Source organism: Mus pahari, chromosome 1 (genome assembly GCF_900095145.1).
Source record: "Mus pahari chromosome 1, PAHARI_EIJ_v1.1, whole genome shotgun sequence".
In the NCBI taxonomy this organism is placed as follows: Eukaryota; Metazoa; Chordata; class Mammalia; order Rodentia; family Muridae; genus Mus; species Mus pahari.
Window position 1 is genome coordinate 115,894,386 of NC_034590.1, and position 14,553 is coordinate 115,908,938.

A 14,553-nucleotide genomic window follows, 5' to 3' on the forward strand; every position below is an offset into this window, starting at 1 on the left:
GCCTTCCTGTCCTAGCCATTCCTTACACACTGGCACACTAAGGGCAGACTCCTCCTGGGAGGACCAGCGCAGCCATCTGGTCTGCGGCCTGCTGGGCCCACTCTCCCGGATCCTGAAAGCTTCTCCTTGGCACCCGTAGTCCTGCCAAGGCCAGGCACAGACAAGGTGAATTGAGGACATGCCAGGCTTCGAGTGCCAGACTTCCTCAAGGCTTGCTCAGGGCAGCCGTTTCCGAGGACTGGCCCTGTGGGCACAGCGTGTCCCTGGCCCATCGCATCCCCAGCTGCCCCCAGCCAGGGGTTGTTGTAACACTCATTTCCCAGAGGTGGGTGCTGAGTCAGCAAGTGTTCTTGCCCTTAGTCACATGTGGAGGCCTCTCTAGAGCTGACGACTACGAGTCCTGGGCCCATTAACTGCTCTGATGTTTTCCATGTATTAACTCCAGAAATCCAACAGGCCTGTGAGAAGAGATAGCTCTTATTTTTATTTAGCAGATAAGGAAACCAGGGTACAGAGAGGTTGAATGACTTGCTTGATATCACTCAGCTAGCAAAGACTGAGAACAGAATTTCACACTTTCTGTCTGGCCGTGTGTGTGTGTGTGTGTGTGTGTGTGTGTGTGTGTGTGTGTGTACAATCATTCGTCAGGGGTCAACCTCAAGCATTGTCCCTTAGATGCCATTCACCTTGTTTTTCTGACACAGGGCTCTTTTCTTCTTCCTCCTCCTCTCTCCTCCCCTCCCATTCCTCTTCCTCTTCTTTCTCCTCCTCCTCCTCCTCCTCCTCCTCCTCCTTCTCCTTCCTTCTTCAACAGGGTTTCACTATGTAGCTCTGTAGACCAGGCTGGTCTCAAGTGCTGGAATTAGAGGTGTGCATTACCATACCCAGATGATACAAGGTTTTTTAATGGGACCCATGACTCATTCATTAGGCTAGGCTGATTGGCCAGTGAGCTCTTGGGACACCCCCTGTTTCTTGGATTATGAGCACATGCGACTGCACCTGGATTCTTGTTTGGGTGCTTGGGATTGAACTTGGGTCCTCATGCTTGGGTAGCCAGTCTTTAACTGTCTGAGCTATCTACACAGGCCTTGGACATTTTACACATTCTGTTCTCTAGCTTGATAAGGGCAAATTGGGAATGTGGGAGGGTTTTCTCTTGGGATATAGCATCCCAAAGGACCAGCATGCCCATTTTACAGATGAGACAGCTAAGACCAGAGGAGAGGGGTCAATGAGATGGTAGTGTGTAGAGGTGAACACTGCACATGAAAGTTTGGTGATGGGGATGGTGAGATGGCTCAGTGGTTAAGAGCACTGACTGCGCTGGGCGTGGTAGCACACGCCTTTAATCCCAGCACTGGGGAGGCAGAGGCAGGTGGATTTCTGAGTTCTAGGCCAGCCTGGTCTACAGAGTGAGTTCCAGGATAGCCAGGGCTACACAGAGAAACCCTGTCTCAAAAAACCAAAAAAAAAAAAAAAAAGCACTGACTGCTCTTCCAAAGATCCTGAGTTCAAATCCCAGCAACCACATGGTGGCTTACAACCACCTGTAATTAGGTCTGACACCCTCTTCTGGTGCATCTAAAGACAGCTACAGTGTACTCATACATGAAATAAATAAAATAAATCTTTAAAAAGAAGTGACTGGAGTTTGATCCCAGGAGCTCCAGTTAAAATGGAAGGAGAAAACCTACTCCACAAAGTTGTCCACTAACATTCACATGTGCACCATGCTGTGTGTTCACACACACAACATGCACACAACTGAGGGGGGAGAAGGGAGGGAGGGAGGAGGAGAGAGAGAGAGGGAGGAGAGAGGGAGGAGGGAAGAGGGAGGAGGGAAGGGGAGTAGAGAGGAGGAGGGGGAGGATGAAGGAGGGGGAGGAGGGAGGAGGGGGAACCTACAAGTGCATGCAGGAGTGGAGAGTGATCCTCCCAAAGTTTCTTTCAGGGAGGAGGCTTTGACCCGCAGGCCTTGGCTTCCTCAGTTCTTCTGACTGTCTGTCCATACTGCAACCCATAGTCTCCCTCAGAGTGGGGTTTTGGACATCAGGCATAAGCCCTGACCTGGGAGGCAGCAGCTCGGGCTGTCAGTCCCAGTTGGTCTCTGGCCCACTGTCACCCTGTTCTCATCTGTAAGATAAATGGCCTCTTCCAGGTACACAGCCCTCGCTCAGAGAGATGCTGGGGACACAGTGTTTTCTGTGTGCCTCACAGCTTCCCTATTAGCACAGCCATTAGACCCCACTTCCCCAGCAGAGCTTCTTCCCCCAACCTGTTCCCAGCCTTCTTCCTCCCAAGAAGCTGAAGAAGATGCCCAGTTAGGCCCAGTGCCCAGCCCTGGTGCAGGAAATCAGGCCTCCTATGGATGCTGCCTTAGTGAACATTTGTTCTGATTTGTAACAGCATCAGGCAGCTGTCTGTGCCTTATAGACACAGTCTGAACGGCTCGAGGACTAGGAGGAGCACTGATGGAGCCGTGCTGGCTGAGGAATGCGCTCCCCAGCTTTGAGCAGGTTGAAAAAGAGGCTGCTTGAGGAACAGGAGCAGAGCACGGCAGACTGGAATACAGTGAATCCCAGGTCTGCTAGCTGTAAGACCCAAGACCCCTGGACTAAGACCGAGAAACTCTGCCCACAGAGGCCTGAGCAAATATTGGGGTGGGGGCGCTGAAAGGAGGATGTAGATCAAGACAGCTGGACAGATGCTGTCTGAGGGCAAGTGAGTGACAAGTCCTAGCATGTGCCTCCACATAGGCCATGCTGACCCATGCTCAGGAGGCTTCTGGATACCACAAACTTCATGTGTGCCTGCACCGACAGGGAGGTCTACAAGGTGGGGAGTGCATGACTCCGTGAGGCAGCTAGCCAACTGGCTAGGAGGTACCCCCACCCCGAACCAAAACCTACATCACCCCAGCTCTTTCTCATCAGATTTGAGCTCAGCCTGACTATGGTTATGGCCTGACTCAGTGTGGTCTCCCTGCCTCCCCCTGCCAAATCTGGAAAGGTAAGGTCAGTCTTCGTCTCCTTTGATGGATGGGAAAACTGAGGCTCCACGTGCAGGAGGGGCTAGGCAGCTGTTACAGAGCCTGGCTCGAAGCACATTCCTTGATGGCCTGTAAACCGATGGAAAGGGGCTGGAGAGATAGCTCAGGGGGTAAGAACACTGATTGCTCTTCTGAAGGTCCTGAGTTCAAATCCTAGCAACTGCATGGTGGCTCACAACCGTAATGAGATCTGATGCCCTCTTCTGGTGCATCTGAAAACAGCTATGGTGAACTTAGATATAATAATAAAACCAATGGGAAGTGAAAAGATGGGCTAGGTATACCACAGGAATGTGGGAGGCAGCGGGGAGCAGGGAAAGGAGTCATTTGCAGAAGATCCATGCAGTGCCTGGGCATTGCGGTCTGAGGCCTTTGGAGGCAGTTTGCGCTTCTCAATCACACCATGGCCATACATGCTTCCTGAACACCCACAATGCAGCCAGCATGGTCTGAAAGGGACATTCACAGCAAGTGCAAGGAGAGACAGCCTTGTGCATGTGTGATTCAGACTGATAATTGCAATCCTACTGAATGGCAGTGGTCTCTGTTCCAGCTAACATCCCCCAAACACATGAGACTCCCATGTCCTCCAGCACAAGTGACCCCAAATCAGAAACTTGAGGAGCTGACTCACAGCTCTGGAGGCCATGCCAGAAGGTCAAGAGTCAGGCACACTGACATACCCCTGTAGTCCCAGCATCTGGGAGTTAGAGGTTGGGGGATCAGGAGTACAAGGCCAGCTTTGGCTTTATGATGAGTTTGAGGCTAGCCTTACCTAAAATAAACAGATAGTGCTGGCAAGATTGCTCAGTGAGGAAATCACTTGCTGTGTGTCCTTGATAATCTGGGATCCACCCCCAGGATGCACAGTAAACCAACTATGGAAGCTGCTCTCTGGCCTCCACACGTGCACTGTGTCCTGCACATGCAAACATGCGCACACATACGTGTACACACACACACACACACACACACACAAATAAAAATGCAATTTTTAAAGTTTCTGCTCTGTTACCACAGTTCAGCTTCCAGGCCAAGTTCCCAGTGGCCTCCAGGACCAGGACCTCTTGTGTGCCTTTAGTGGCCCTACCATGTTTCTGAGCGCTGAGAAAACAAGGAGCCCGTCATGGCATTGCCCTTCAGAGTGAGGCTGTGGACTCTGATCCTGGGAGAGGCTCAGAGCCTGTGCATTAGTCACTAGGCAAAGAGTTTCCTTCAGGTCAGTGGCTTTATTAATGTGTTCAACCCCAGTGTTAGGCAGTGTGTGTGTGTAGGAGCAAGGCCTCTTCTCCACTCCTGGCCTCAGTTTCCCTCTGTCACACAGGGAGAGAAGACTTCCCTGCTTTCTTCATCGGGTTATCATTAAGTCCAAAGGCAACCATGTGCATGTTTGGGCTTCTCAGGCATACAGCACCCCTGCCCAGGACAGTCCAGACATGGTCCTAGCCTGTGAAGGCTCGCAGTCTATGAGGGAGGCTCAAGCCTTGGCCAGTCACTGGCAGCTGCCCAGAAAGCCAGGTGGAGCTTGGCCCTGGGACCAGGTGATATTCAGGAAGTTCTCAGCCTTTCTTTGGCTTCACTGAACTCTGACCTGGAAGTGGGTGGCTGGTTTCTCTGTAGGACCAAGGGGTCAAAGTTGCTACTCTCATTTCGGTGTAGGTCCCTAAGACCTTCCTAAATGCCAGTCCAGGGAGTCTTTAAACCCAAAAGGTAGAGAGCCAGGCATCTTCTCCTCAGGCCTATGGGGGTCTTTGCTAAGATATAGGTGCCAGAACCAAGAATGGCAGCCACATGGGGCCTTGAATGATCTGGTGGCAGAGGCCTTCTTGGGTCACAAAACAAAGTTCGAAGGCTGGAGCAGTTCAGAGTCCAGAAAAGCCGTGCAGAGGCTGATGAGGAGACACAGGAGCACAGCCGGTAGAGTGAGGGACTCACAGCAGCTCTAGCTGTTGGTGTCCAACAAGGTCTCTGGGGAGGCTGGTTGACTCAGGGTCACACTGGGGAAGCTGGCGACAAAACTCTTCCACCTTCTTTTCACCTGCTGGAAGACCAAAGCAGGAGAAACATAATAGCAGTGGCTTCAAGTGGTGTTCCACTCACAGCCACCAGGTGGGGGTAGAGCCATGAAAGAGAGGCTAAACTCCTGGGGGGGGGGGGGAGACCCTTCCCCCTGGGAAGCTGGGCCAGGAGGGGTGGAGGAATCTACTCTTCATCCCCAGGTACGGAAGGTAACTTGCCAGAAGTCGCATTGGCCAATCTGCCTGCCTCCTGCTCTAGTCACCCTTGCAACATAGTATTACATTAATCATCTTGATACAGCTCTGAAAGGCTTGTGTGGTAATGTATGCCTGCCCTCCCAGCACTCAGAATACAGAGTAGGATCAAGAGTTCCAGGCCACTCTGAGCTACTTAGCGAGACCCCCCCCCCCCATCTCAAAACAGAAACAGCTCTGACCATATCCCACCCAGACCCCATTTGCTCACCCTTGGCCAACCTTCAGTGACTCCCCAGTGCCCACAGGGATGGGGGGAATCACAACTGCTTTTAGTCAAATGCATTCAATTCCTGGGTATTTTACTTGGCTTTCCTCAGGTCAGCTGTGCTCTTAACTCTTTGCTGCCCGGAGTCCCCGCCCTTCCCCATGAACGTGATAATTCAGTTTGAAGCCACACCTGTTGGTACTGCCTCAGCCACCGCCGGCTGCCTCCTCCTCTCTGGGTTTGGATCAGCTGCTCTGTGTCTCCCAGAGTCCCTGGCAGCCGCTCCTGGACAGAGACCTCCAGCCCTTCCGTGCCATCGAGGCCCTGCGACCTGGACTTCTCACGGCCCTGTCTGAGGCTCAGTGCCCGGTGGAGTCGGCCTTCCAGAGACCTCCCCTGGGACTCGTGGAGCCTCCCATAGGAGGGCCGGGGTTCTCGAAAGGACTGACTGCGCAGGCTGGTCCCCATGGTCCTAGAAGCTAGCACTGGTCGGTAAACCACTAGCTTTGTGAGGTGGCCTGGTGCCTTCACTCATATGATGGGAGATCACCTGCAGGCAAAGGTCAGTGCTGCTGAGGTGGCTGTCATAAACCAAAGGGCAGGCCACATAGGCCAAATCTCTCTGAGTCATTGTCTCCATTGACTCCTCACCCTGTGGGACTATCCAGTGCAGGCTGGCTTCCAGCTCGGGATCCTTCTGAATGCTGGGCTTGTTCCTATTGTCTTCCCTCCAGACAGCCTTCTCTGACCACACCGCCCTGGAGACCTTGGCTGGCCTCCTCTGGCCTTGGCTGGCCATACCACTCATCTCATTGACATTAAGCAAAGATTACTTCTACAACAGAACAGAGAACAGAATGGCTTCAATCTAGAACAGTCAAAACCATAACTACCAGGGTGAAGTTGGGTAAGGCAGGGGCTGGAATAGTGGATGGTACCTTTTTCATGGCTCCGGACCTTCAGTTTTACAAGGTGAAACGCGCTCTGGAGGTCAGCGGCACACATCCAAAATCATGACCTGCAGGGGCTGGGGGGTGGGGTAGGTGGGACGGAATGGTTGAGTGGGTACAGGCACTTGTGACAAGCCCGACAACCTGAGTTTGATCCTTGGGATTCACCCAGTGGAGAGAAGTGGCTCCCGCAGGCTTTCCTCTCTCCACCACACATATGCTGTGGCTCTCAAGAATACACAATACACAAACAAATAAATGTAATTTGAAAATGTAAAAAGGTGAGGCCAGGCAAGGTGGCTCATGTCTTTTATCTCAGTGCTCATGCCAGAGGAATTTCTGTGAGTTTGGGCCAGCCTGGTCTACACAGCTAGTTCCTCTCTCAAAAACTAAGAAAAGAGGAAAAAATTAAAGGTAGAGAATGACAGAGGAAGACACATAGTGTCAACTTCTAGAGTACACACACACACACACACACACACACACACACACACACACACACACTATACAGAGACACAAAGAAAAAAATGACCCATAGAAAATATTATTTCAGTGCCAGACTTTTGTTTTAGACAGGGTCTTATGTTACCTAGATGTGCCTCGCTATGTGGCAGAGGATGATCTCGAACTCCTGATCTCTGCCCTCCCCCTGAATTCTTGGATTACAAGTATGGGTCACCATGCCTTGTGTAGATAGTGCTGGGGATGGAACACCGATCCTTGTGCACGCTAGGCAAGCACTGTACCAACTCTGCTACACCCTCAGCCTGGCAGGTTGTGTGTGTGTGTGTGTGTGTGTGTGTGTGTGTGTGTGTGTGTGTAGGGGGGGAGAAAACAGGACTGCGCCAGGGTAGGTGTCAGGAGAGCTGAATTTTTCCAGCCTTAGCTTTGCCCTCAATATTCTAGCAAAGCACATGGTTAACAGCCCAGGCTCCAGGGACCACTGTCTTTTAAGTAGACTGCGGTTTCATTGCCTAAAGCTCTGTGACCTAGGGTTACATCCTTCTCTCTTCTGTTCCCTCAATGTAAGAGTGACAAAGAACTCAAGCTAGAGCCAGGCAGGCCACCACCGTACACCTTGAACCCCAGCACTTGAGGCAAGGGCAGGCAGATCTCTGTGGGTCTACAAGTCCAGGATAGGGTTGTTACACAACAAAACCCTGTCTCGGAAAACAAAACAAACAAGCGAAACGACAGCAACAAAAAGAACGCAGGTCATTGTGTGAATTAACTGGGGTGCAGAGGGTCTTGGACACATATTCAAAGCAAGTTGATGACATTCATTCTTGTGCCCAGGCTGGCCTTGAACTTCTAAAGTCAAATGATTTTTTTGCTTCAGAGTTCCTGGGACTACAGGTGCCACACTTGCATCATCATCACATTTTACAGATCAGGATGCAGCTTACAGAGATTAGCATCTGGCTAGAACTAGTTGGTTAGTAGTATCCTGGTCAGCCTGCCTTTGAAGCCCTTGAGGTAGAATGGGATACCCTGGACTGCCCCCTCATATTTGGGTTGTTGGCTGCAGCACTTTGGGGAGAGAAGCCCTGCATGTGCCTCTTGGCTCACTCTCATCTTCTCTCCCTGGGCCTGACCTCATACTCTTTCCTCCCTCTCAGCTTTGGAGTCTTCTCTCCGTGATGTTTCTCTTAATATTTGCTAGTCTCAGCAGGCACCCAGAGAAACTTTGATGGAGCCCTGGGGCTGCTGAGATAGCTTACTGAATGTCTTAGTGTTCTTTTTCTGTGAAGAGACACCATGACCAACTCTCTCCATGTGGCCTTGGCTGGCCTGGAAATCGATACTTAGACCAGCCTGGCCTTAGAGATTCTCCTTCCTCCACCTCCTGAGTGCTGGCATTACAGGCCTGCACCACAAGGCCTGGTTTATGAGGAGCTGGGGAGTGATCCTCAGCTTCATGTATGCTAGGCAAGCTTCTTATCAACCGAGCTATGGACCCAACTCCTGTCTTTTTTGTTTGTTTGTTTTTTTGTTTTTCGAGACAGGGTTTCTCTGTGTAGCCCTGGCTGAACTGAAACACACTCTGAAGACCAGGNTGGCCTCGAACTCAGAAATCTGCCTGCCTTTGCCTCCCGAGTGCTGGGATTAAAGGCGTGTGCCACCACCACCTGTCTTAACACCATTTCTTCTATTCACTGGAGACAAGAAAATTCAAGCAGCCACCCTGCCTTCCCCACTGCCTGCACGTGCTTCACCTGGCCAGCCTGGACCCTTTACACTCCGTAAGGTACTTTAAAGGGTTACTTTATGTATGTATTTCTGCTGGCATGTGTGTACCACATATGTGCCTGGTGCCTGGTTGGGGCCAGAAGAGGGAGTCAGTTCATTGGAACTAGAGTTATAGATGATTGTGTGCTACCATGTAGGTGCTGGGAAATAAAACAGGGTCCTCTGCAAGAGTAGCAGTTGCTCTTAAAAGCAGAGCCATCTTGCACTGACTGCTCTTTCAGAGGTCCTGAGTTCAATTCCCAGTATCCACATGGTAGCTCACGACCTTCTATAATGGGATCCAATGACCTCTTCTGGTGTGTTTGAAGATAGTGATAAGTATACTCACATATGTAAAATAAATAATAAAGCTTAAAAAAAAAAAAGGAGAGCCATCTCTCCAGCCCCTCATCTTCCCATGTCTAGACCTGAGCCATACATCCCAACAAATCTGCTTGGCCCCATGGTGCTGGGTAAGGTAGACTGTTCAGCCAGCAGACCAGTAGTACACACATCCAACTCAACCCTCCAGACCAAGCAGCCCCTGAAGGCTAAGGAACCATCATTTTTATCTTCCTGTCTGTAGGACCAGACATAGTGTTAAATACTGAAGGCTGTTAAATTACCTGTTGCTACATGACAAATCACCTAAGGGAAGGAATGCAGACCTTATGTATGTATGTATGTAAGTACACTGTAGCTGTCTTCAGATGAACCAGAAGAGGGCATCAGATCTGATCATGGGTGGTTGTGAGCCACCATGTGGTTGCTGGGAATTGAACTCAGGACCTTTGGAAGAGCAGCAGTGCTCTTAACCACTAAGCCATCTCTCCAGTCCCCCCCCCCCTTTTTTTTTTATAGACAGAGTTTCACAGCCTTGTTTTGGCCTGGAACTCACTAGGTAGACCAGTTTGGCCTTAGACTCATGAAGGTCTCTCCAGTGTTGGGACTAAGTTCCTGTGCCACCATACTCTGTCCTCATTTGTTTTTTCAAGCAGTTTTTACTGGTTCTGGAGCTAATCCCTCTATGGATATCATCTAAACCTCCAGAGAGCTTAAATGAAATTTAGTGGCTTGAAACAACATTAACGGCTTAAGACAGCACACCTTCATTATCTCTTTGTTCCTGTGTGTGTATATGGGGGGAGGTTGTTGGGGGTTGGGAGTGGCTTAGCCTGGTGCCGGCTTCTCAAGGGCTCCCAAGGACACGCTACAGTGTCCCCCCAGGTGCCCAGGTGGTAGATGCGGTGTCAAGCGTCAAGCTCAGTCATTCATTCGTGGAACTGTTTACAGAATTCTGCTCTTCATAGATTATTATTAGGCCAAGAGCCTCAGTTTCTTGTTGGCTGTTGCCACTTGATCCTCTTCAGAGAGACACTCAGAAGACAGCAGCTTGCTTCAATCAGAGTAAGCAAGTGTGAGGGTTGGAGAGCAGGAGCAAGACAGAAGCCAGGCTCTGGGCTGTGACGTCAGAGGTGACATTCATCACTCTAGGCTACATTCTGTTTCTTAGAAGGATGTTGCAAGGCCCAGGCCACTCTCAGGGGAGATGGGGGCTGGGGAGCTGAACATGGAGGCTATGCTGTATAATTAATGTTTTTAATTTTTATTGCATTTTTAAATATATATGCAACATGTTGAGCATATATTACATATTATATATTATGCATATATATTGAGCATATCCTTTCCCCTCCCTCACCTCCTCCCAACTCACTCAACTTCATGTTCTTTCTTAAAAAAAAAAATCAAAAACCAACAACAAAAGACAAAAAAAAATCAAAACAGACAAAAATGGTGCACTCCTTTAATCCCAGCACTTTCGAGGCAGAGGCAGGTGGATTTCTGAGTTTGAGGCCAGCCTGGTCTACAGAGTGAGTTCCAGGACAGCTAGGGCTACACAGAGAAACCCTGTCTCGAAAAACAAAAAACAAAACAAATCTTAAAAAAAAAAAATCAATAATATAAAACAAAAAGTGCACAGAAACCCCCCAGTGTCTGTTTTGCTTTGGCAACCACTCCTGGGCCTTGGCTTGCTCTGGAGTGTGACTGATATATCCAGTAACTAGTTTTGGGGTGTTTGTTTGCTTGTTTTTTGTGGGAGGGGTTGTATGTTTTAGTCAACTTGACCCTAGCTAGACTCATCTGGAAAGAGGAACCCTCAACTACAGAAACACTTGCATCAGATTGGCCCGTGGGCAAGCCTGTGAGGGCATTTTCTTGTTTAGTGACTAACTCGGAATGACACAGCCCTACTGTGTGGTGTTCCCCCTCCCCTCAGGTAGTGAGGGCTGTATACAAAGGCAGGCCGGTTAACAGCGCCCTTTCATGGTCTCTGCTTGAGTTCCTGCCCTGACTTCCCTTCATGACTGGCTGCGAGCAGGATGTTTAAGTCAAATAAACCATTTCTCCCCACGTTGCTTTGGTTGTGGTGTTTATCCCAGCAATGGAAAGCTAACTAGGATAGAGGTGGTGAACAGCGGGAGCTTAGGGGTCACTGGGGCTATACTAGAGTCCATGGCAGAGGTGTAGCATTCTAAACACACGGCACAGCCTAAGTCCAGGGCCTTGTTCTTTTTTTGTTGCCCAAGCTGGTCTGAAACTGCTGTGTAGCCTTAGTTGGCTTCAGACTTGCACAGTTCCCCCGTGGCCATCCTTGAAGGAAAGGAAACTCAAGAGATGCTTGTGCCATCAGCCTGCTGAAATAACAGACCCCCTAGCTGGGGAGACGGGTGGCCCCACACACTGTTGTGGAGGCAGGGGTGGGCAGATCTTTGTGAGTTTGAGGCCAACCTGGTCTACAGATAAGAGTTCCAGGATAGCCAGGGCTATTCACCGAGGACAACCCCACACCCCGACACCTTCACCCATATCTCAAAAACAACAACAAAAAAAAGAAAGAAAAAGAAAAAGAAAGAGAGAAAGAAAAAAAAGAAAGAAAAAGAAAAAAGAAAGGAAAGATCAAAAGAAAAGCCCCCAAACATTATCCCAGGAATTTCATGCTGGGTAGCAGGAAAGGCTGAAGACAAGGAACTAGCCAGAGGAGGAAGCTGCCTCCCAGGAAGACATTTCACATAACTAGGTCACAGAACTGTGACCACACCTGGCTCAGCCTCTAAGGGACAGGATTACAGGTATAAGCCACCCTCCCAGCTAGGCCTCTAGTTTTCTTAGTTCAGACAACTGGTCTACACTCTTGGATTTTAGACACTCACAGAGAAGCTGGGATGGTTCTTTTAATTCAACCGTCTCACTAGGTGACAATGCCTCCATCCACCAAGCCTTCCCACAACCCTTAGCACTTAGGAGAACCACCGTGAAGAGCAAACAGCCTCACAGTTACTGAAAAACTACCCCAAAAGCTCCCGGGAGCAGAAGAGTGCTCACTACTTAAGGTTTCCTGTATGGGAGGTGAGCTTAATTTACTGAGCCAAGAACATGACTTGTTCAGATATGCAGGGGTGATGTGGGTTTGTCCAGTCTCCTGAGCGTGTTCCTCATCCGGGTACGCAAACTCCCTTTGTTAACAAGCGCAAATGTGCACCCCATTGTAAGCCCACTGCAGAAACAGTTCTGTGCAGAGGCCTGAGAAGCTATTTGCACAGCCAGGTACCAGGCATTTCTTATCTTACGGGAGATCTTGGAAACACATTGTTCAAAGTCCTTCTAGCTTCAAGACTTAAGGTGTCCTTAAGACACAAATGTCAAAAACAAAGCCCTTTGTTTGACATCTGAAGTCTATTCTTTCTTGCCTAGGGTTTTCCCAGGTGATCCAAGGTGACCAGCAGAATACAAAAAAGCACAGCCAGGAGTCCCAGGCTGTGGGATCAGAGGTCACTTCTGTTCTGGGAGCCTCAATATCCACACTTGTCAAATGGGCACAGCATCCCTTCATACTTGATAAGGTTACTAGATCAAACAGAGGAGCTGTGGCTCTGAATGGTTGGAGATTCATCCCTCTTCTGGTCTCAACCTGTGGCAGTGACTTGGCTGTGGTAAGGTTTCTACCACAGGCTTTGTGTACTTGGGCTTGTGGGCACTGAAATGGCAGTTTGACAGGGCAGAAATGACATGTGTGCTGTGGCTAAGGGGATGCTATGGTCACCCTAGTGAGATTGGGAAAGGGAGCCATCCATCCCCTTGCTTGTTAGAGGGAAGAAGCAGAGGATCCCTGTGCTGGCGGGAATCTCTGCGACCAAGCAGTGTAGCAAAGATGCATGCCAAGGCTCCCCAGTGCTGGTGAACGGCTGAAAGAGCTTGTGGAGATGGGACTGTTCATACCAGATAGCAGAGCGGGCAGAGGCTGAAAAGATGGAGCTGGGGGGGAGGGGAGGGAGGAGCAACAGGACTAAGGGACTGTGAAAACCACAGTAGGGGAAGTGTTGATATTTATTTAAGTTGCCTCCAACCCCAAACTATATCCAGGCAAGGGCTTTGCACAGCCACAGTTTGCACACTGCACCAATGATCCAAACTTGTAGAACAGGTGGGAACCTGGACCTGTGTCAGGCAGAGAAGGGAACAGCAAAGAAATGAGAATGAAAACTCGGGTCAGACTGACCTCATCAACCTGGATCAAGACTCGAGAGTCTAATAGCAGGTGGCTCATTCTCAATTTATTTAAGACCAGCATAAGTTAGAGAAAAGTTTCCTGGTGCAGTCCTTGGTTTACGAGGAAATTACAAGGTTTAATTTCACTGAAACTTGACTCAGGGTACATGCTGTTTTTTCCCAAGAAGATGGGTTCTAAAGATAGGATACCTGTGCTAGCTTAAGGGCCTGAGGGTCTGGCCTGTTCTCACTCATACATATAGTGTAGATGTCATCCGCGCTACAAGCCACCTCTCCTCCTGGTTGTGAGAGCTTAGGGGAGCCTCTGGCTATAAGAGCCATTTAGATTACTACCTACCTCTGGTTCTGGTTGTAGAGGCTTGATATGGTCTGGATCAACAAATAACATAGATCACCAGGCTATTAATCATTTCCAATCCTCAATTTTCTGGATAGAAGAACAGGGTCTCGTCTTGTCTCGTCTCTTCTTTTCTCTTCTCTTCTCTCTCTTTCTTTAAACATCTTTCTCAATAAAAAGACAATCTTGTGTGTTTAACATTCCTGATTTCTCTGGAGATCTGTGGGCTCAAGGATCTTAGTGCTATGCTCCTAAAATGAACCCATGTCTGCTTGGTCATGGACTGGTGGGACACTGCCATGGACCCAGTGATTTCCAGAGGGCCACCTTCCCCTTATTTTGCGATGACTTAAGATGGTTTAGCGGTACTGACAGATGGAAACAATCCCCAGAGACCCAGTAGTGTGGCCAGGATTCCTTGAGGACCTGGAAGATGGAGACATTAAAAAAGGAAAGATCTGGGACACTTGCCTACTGTTCTTTCAGAGGACCCAGATTCAGTTCTCAGCAATACATGGCAACTTACAACCACCTGTAATTGCAGTTCCAGGGACTCTGATGTCCTCTTCTGGCTTCTGGGATACCAAGCAAGACAGCCATACACAGAAAGCAGTCATAAATAACACTTAAAGAGAAAGGAGCTCTCCCTCAGTGGCTCCCCCATAGCGGCTTGTTTGCCTCTACCCCAGCTGAGTTGGCCTGTTACAGGCTGTTGGTTGTAGTTGATCCTTCCTTCCTTCCTTAAATACAGAGGCCTGGAGTCCCCTGTCTTACAGGACTCTTGGCTTCTGGACCAGTTTAATTTACTCCAATCCTTTTAACTACTTTTCATGGACTGGTTTCTATTTATCATGAACTAATGTTTGTCAAACTAAACTAACTCACTCTCTCTCTCTCTCTCTCTCTCTCTCTCTCTCTCTCTCTCTCTCTCT

General features: G+C 49.4%; 1 protein-coding gene across 1 annotated transcript; it reads right to left on the reverse strand.

Annotated features, from left to right (window-relative positions):
• Positions 1–4,266: 4,266 nt before the first annotated feature.
• C1H11orf86 (chromosome 1 C11orf86 homolog) lies at positions 4,267–6,537 on the reverse strand. Its single transcript, XM_021186853.2, has 4 exons — positions 6,472–6,537; positions 6,185–6,368; positions 5,726–6,083; positions 4,267–5,093 (listed from the first exon to the last, which is right to left on the reverse strand). The coding sequence occupies exons 3-4, from the start codon at positions 5,999–6,001 to the stop codon at positions 4,995–4,997; spliced, it is 375 nt and encodes a 124-aa protein (XP_021042512.1). The 5' UTR covers positions 6,002–6,083; positions 6,185–6,368; positions 6,472–6,537; the 3' UTR covers positions 4,267–4,994.
• Positions 6,538–14,553: the final 8,016 nt, after the last annotated feature.

Excerpts from the sequence above, each read along its gene's own strand:
- C1H11orf86 (XM_021186853.2), bottom strand. The coding sequence starts at position 6,001 with ATGGGGACCAGCCTGCGCAGTCAGTCCTTTCGAGAACCCCGGCCCTCC. Across the intron at positions 5,094-5,725 it reads GGCTGAGGCAGTACCAACAG|CAGGTGAAAAGAAGGTGGAA; the intron begins GTGTGGCTTCAA and ends TTGGTCTTCCAG.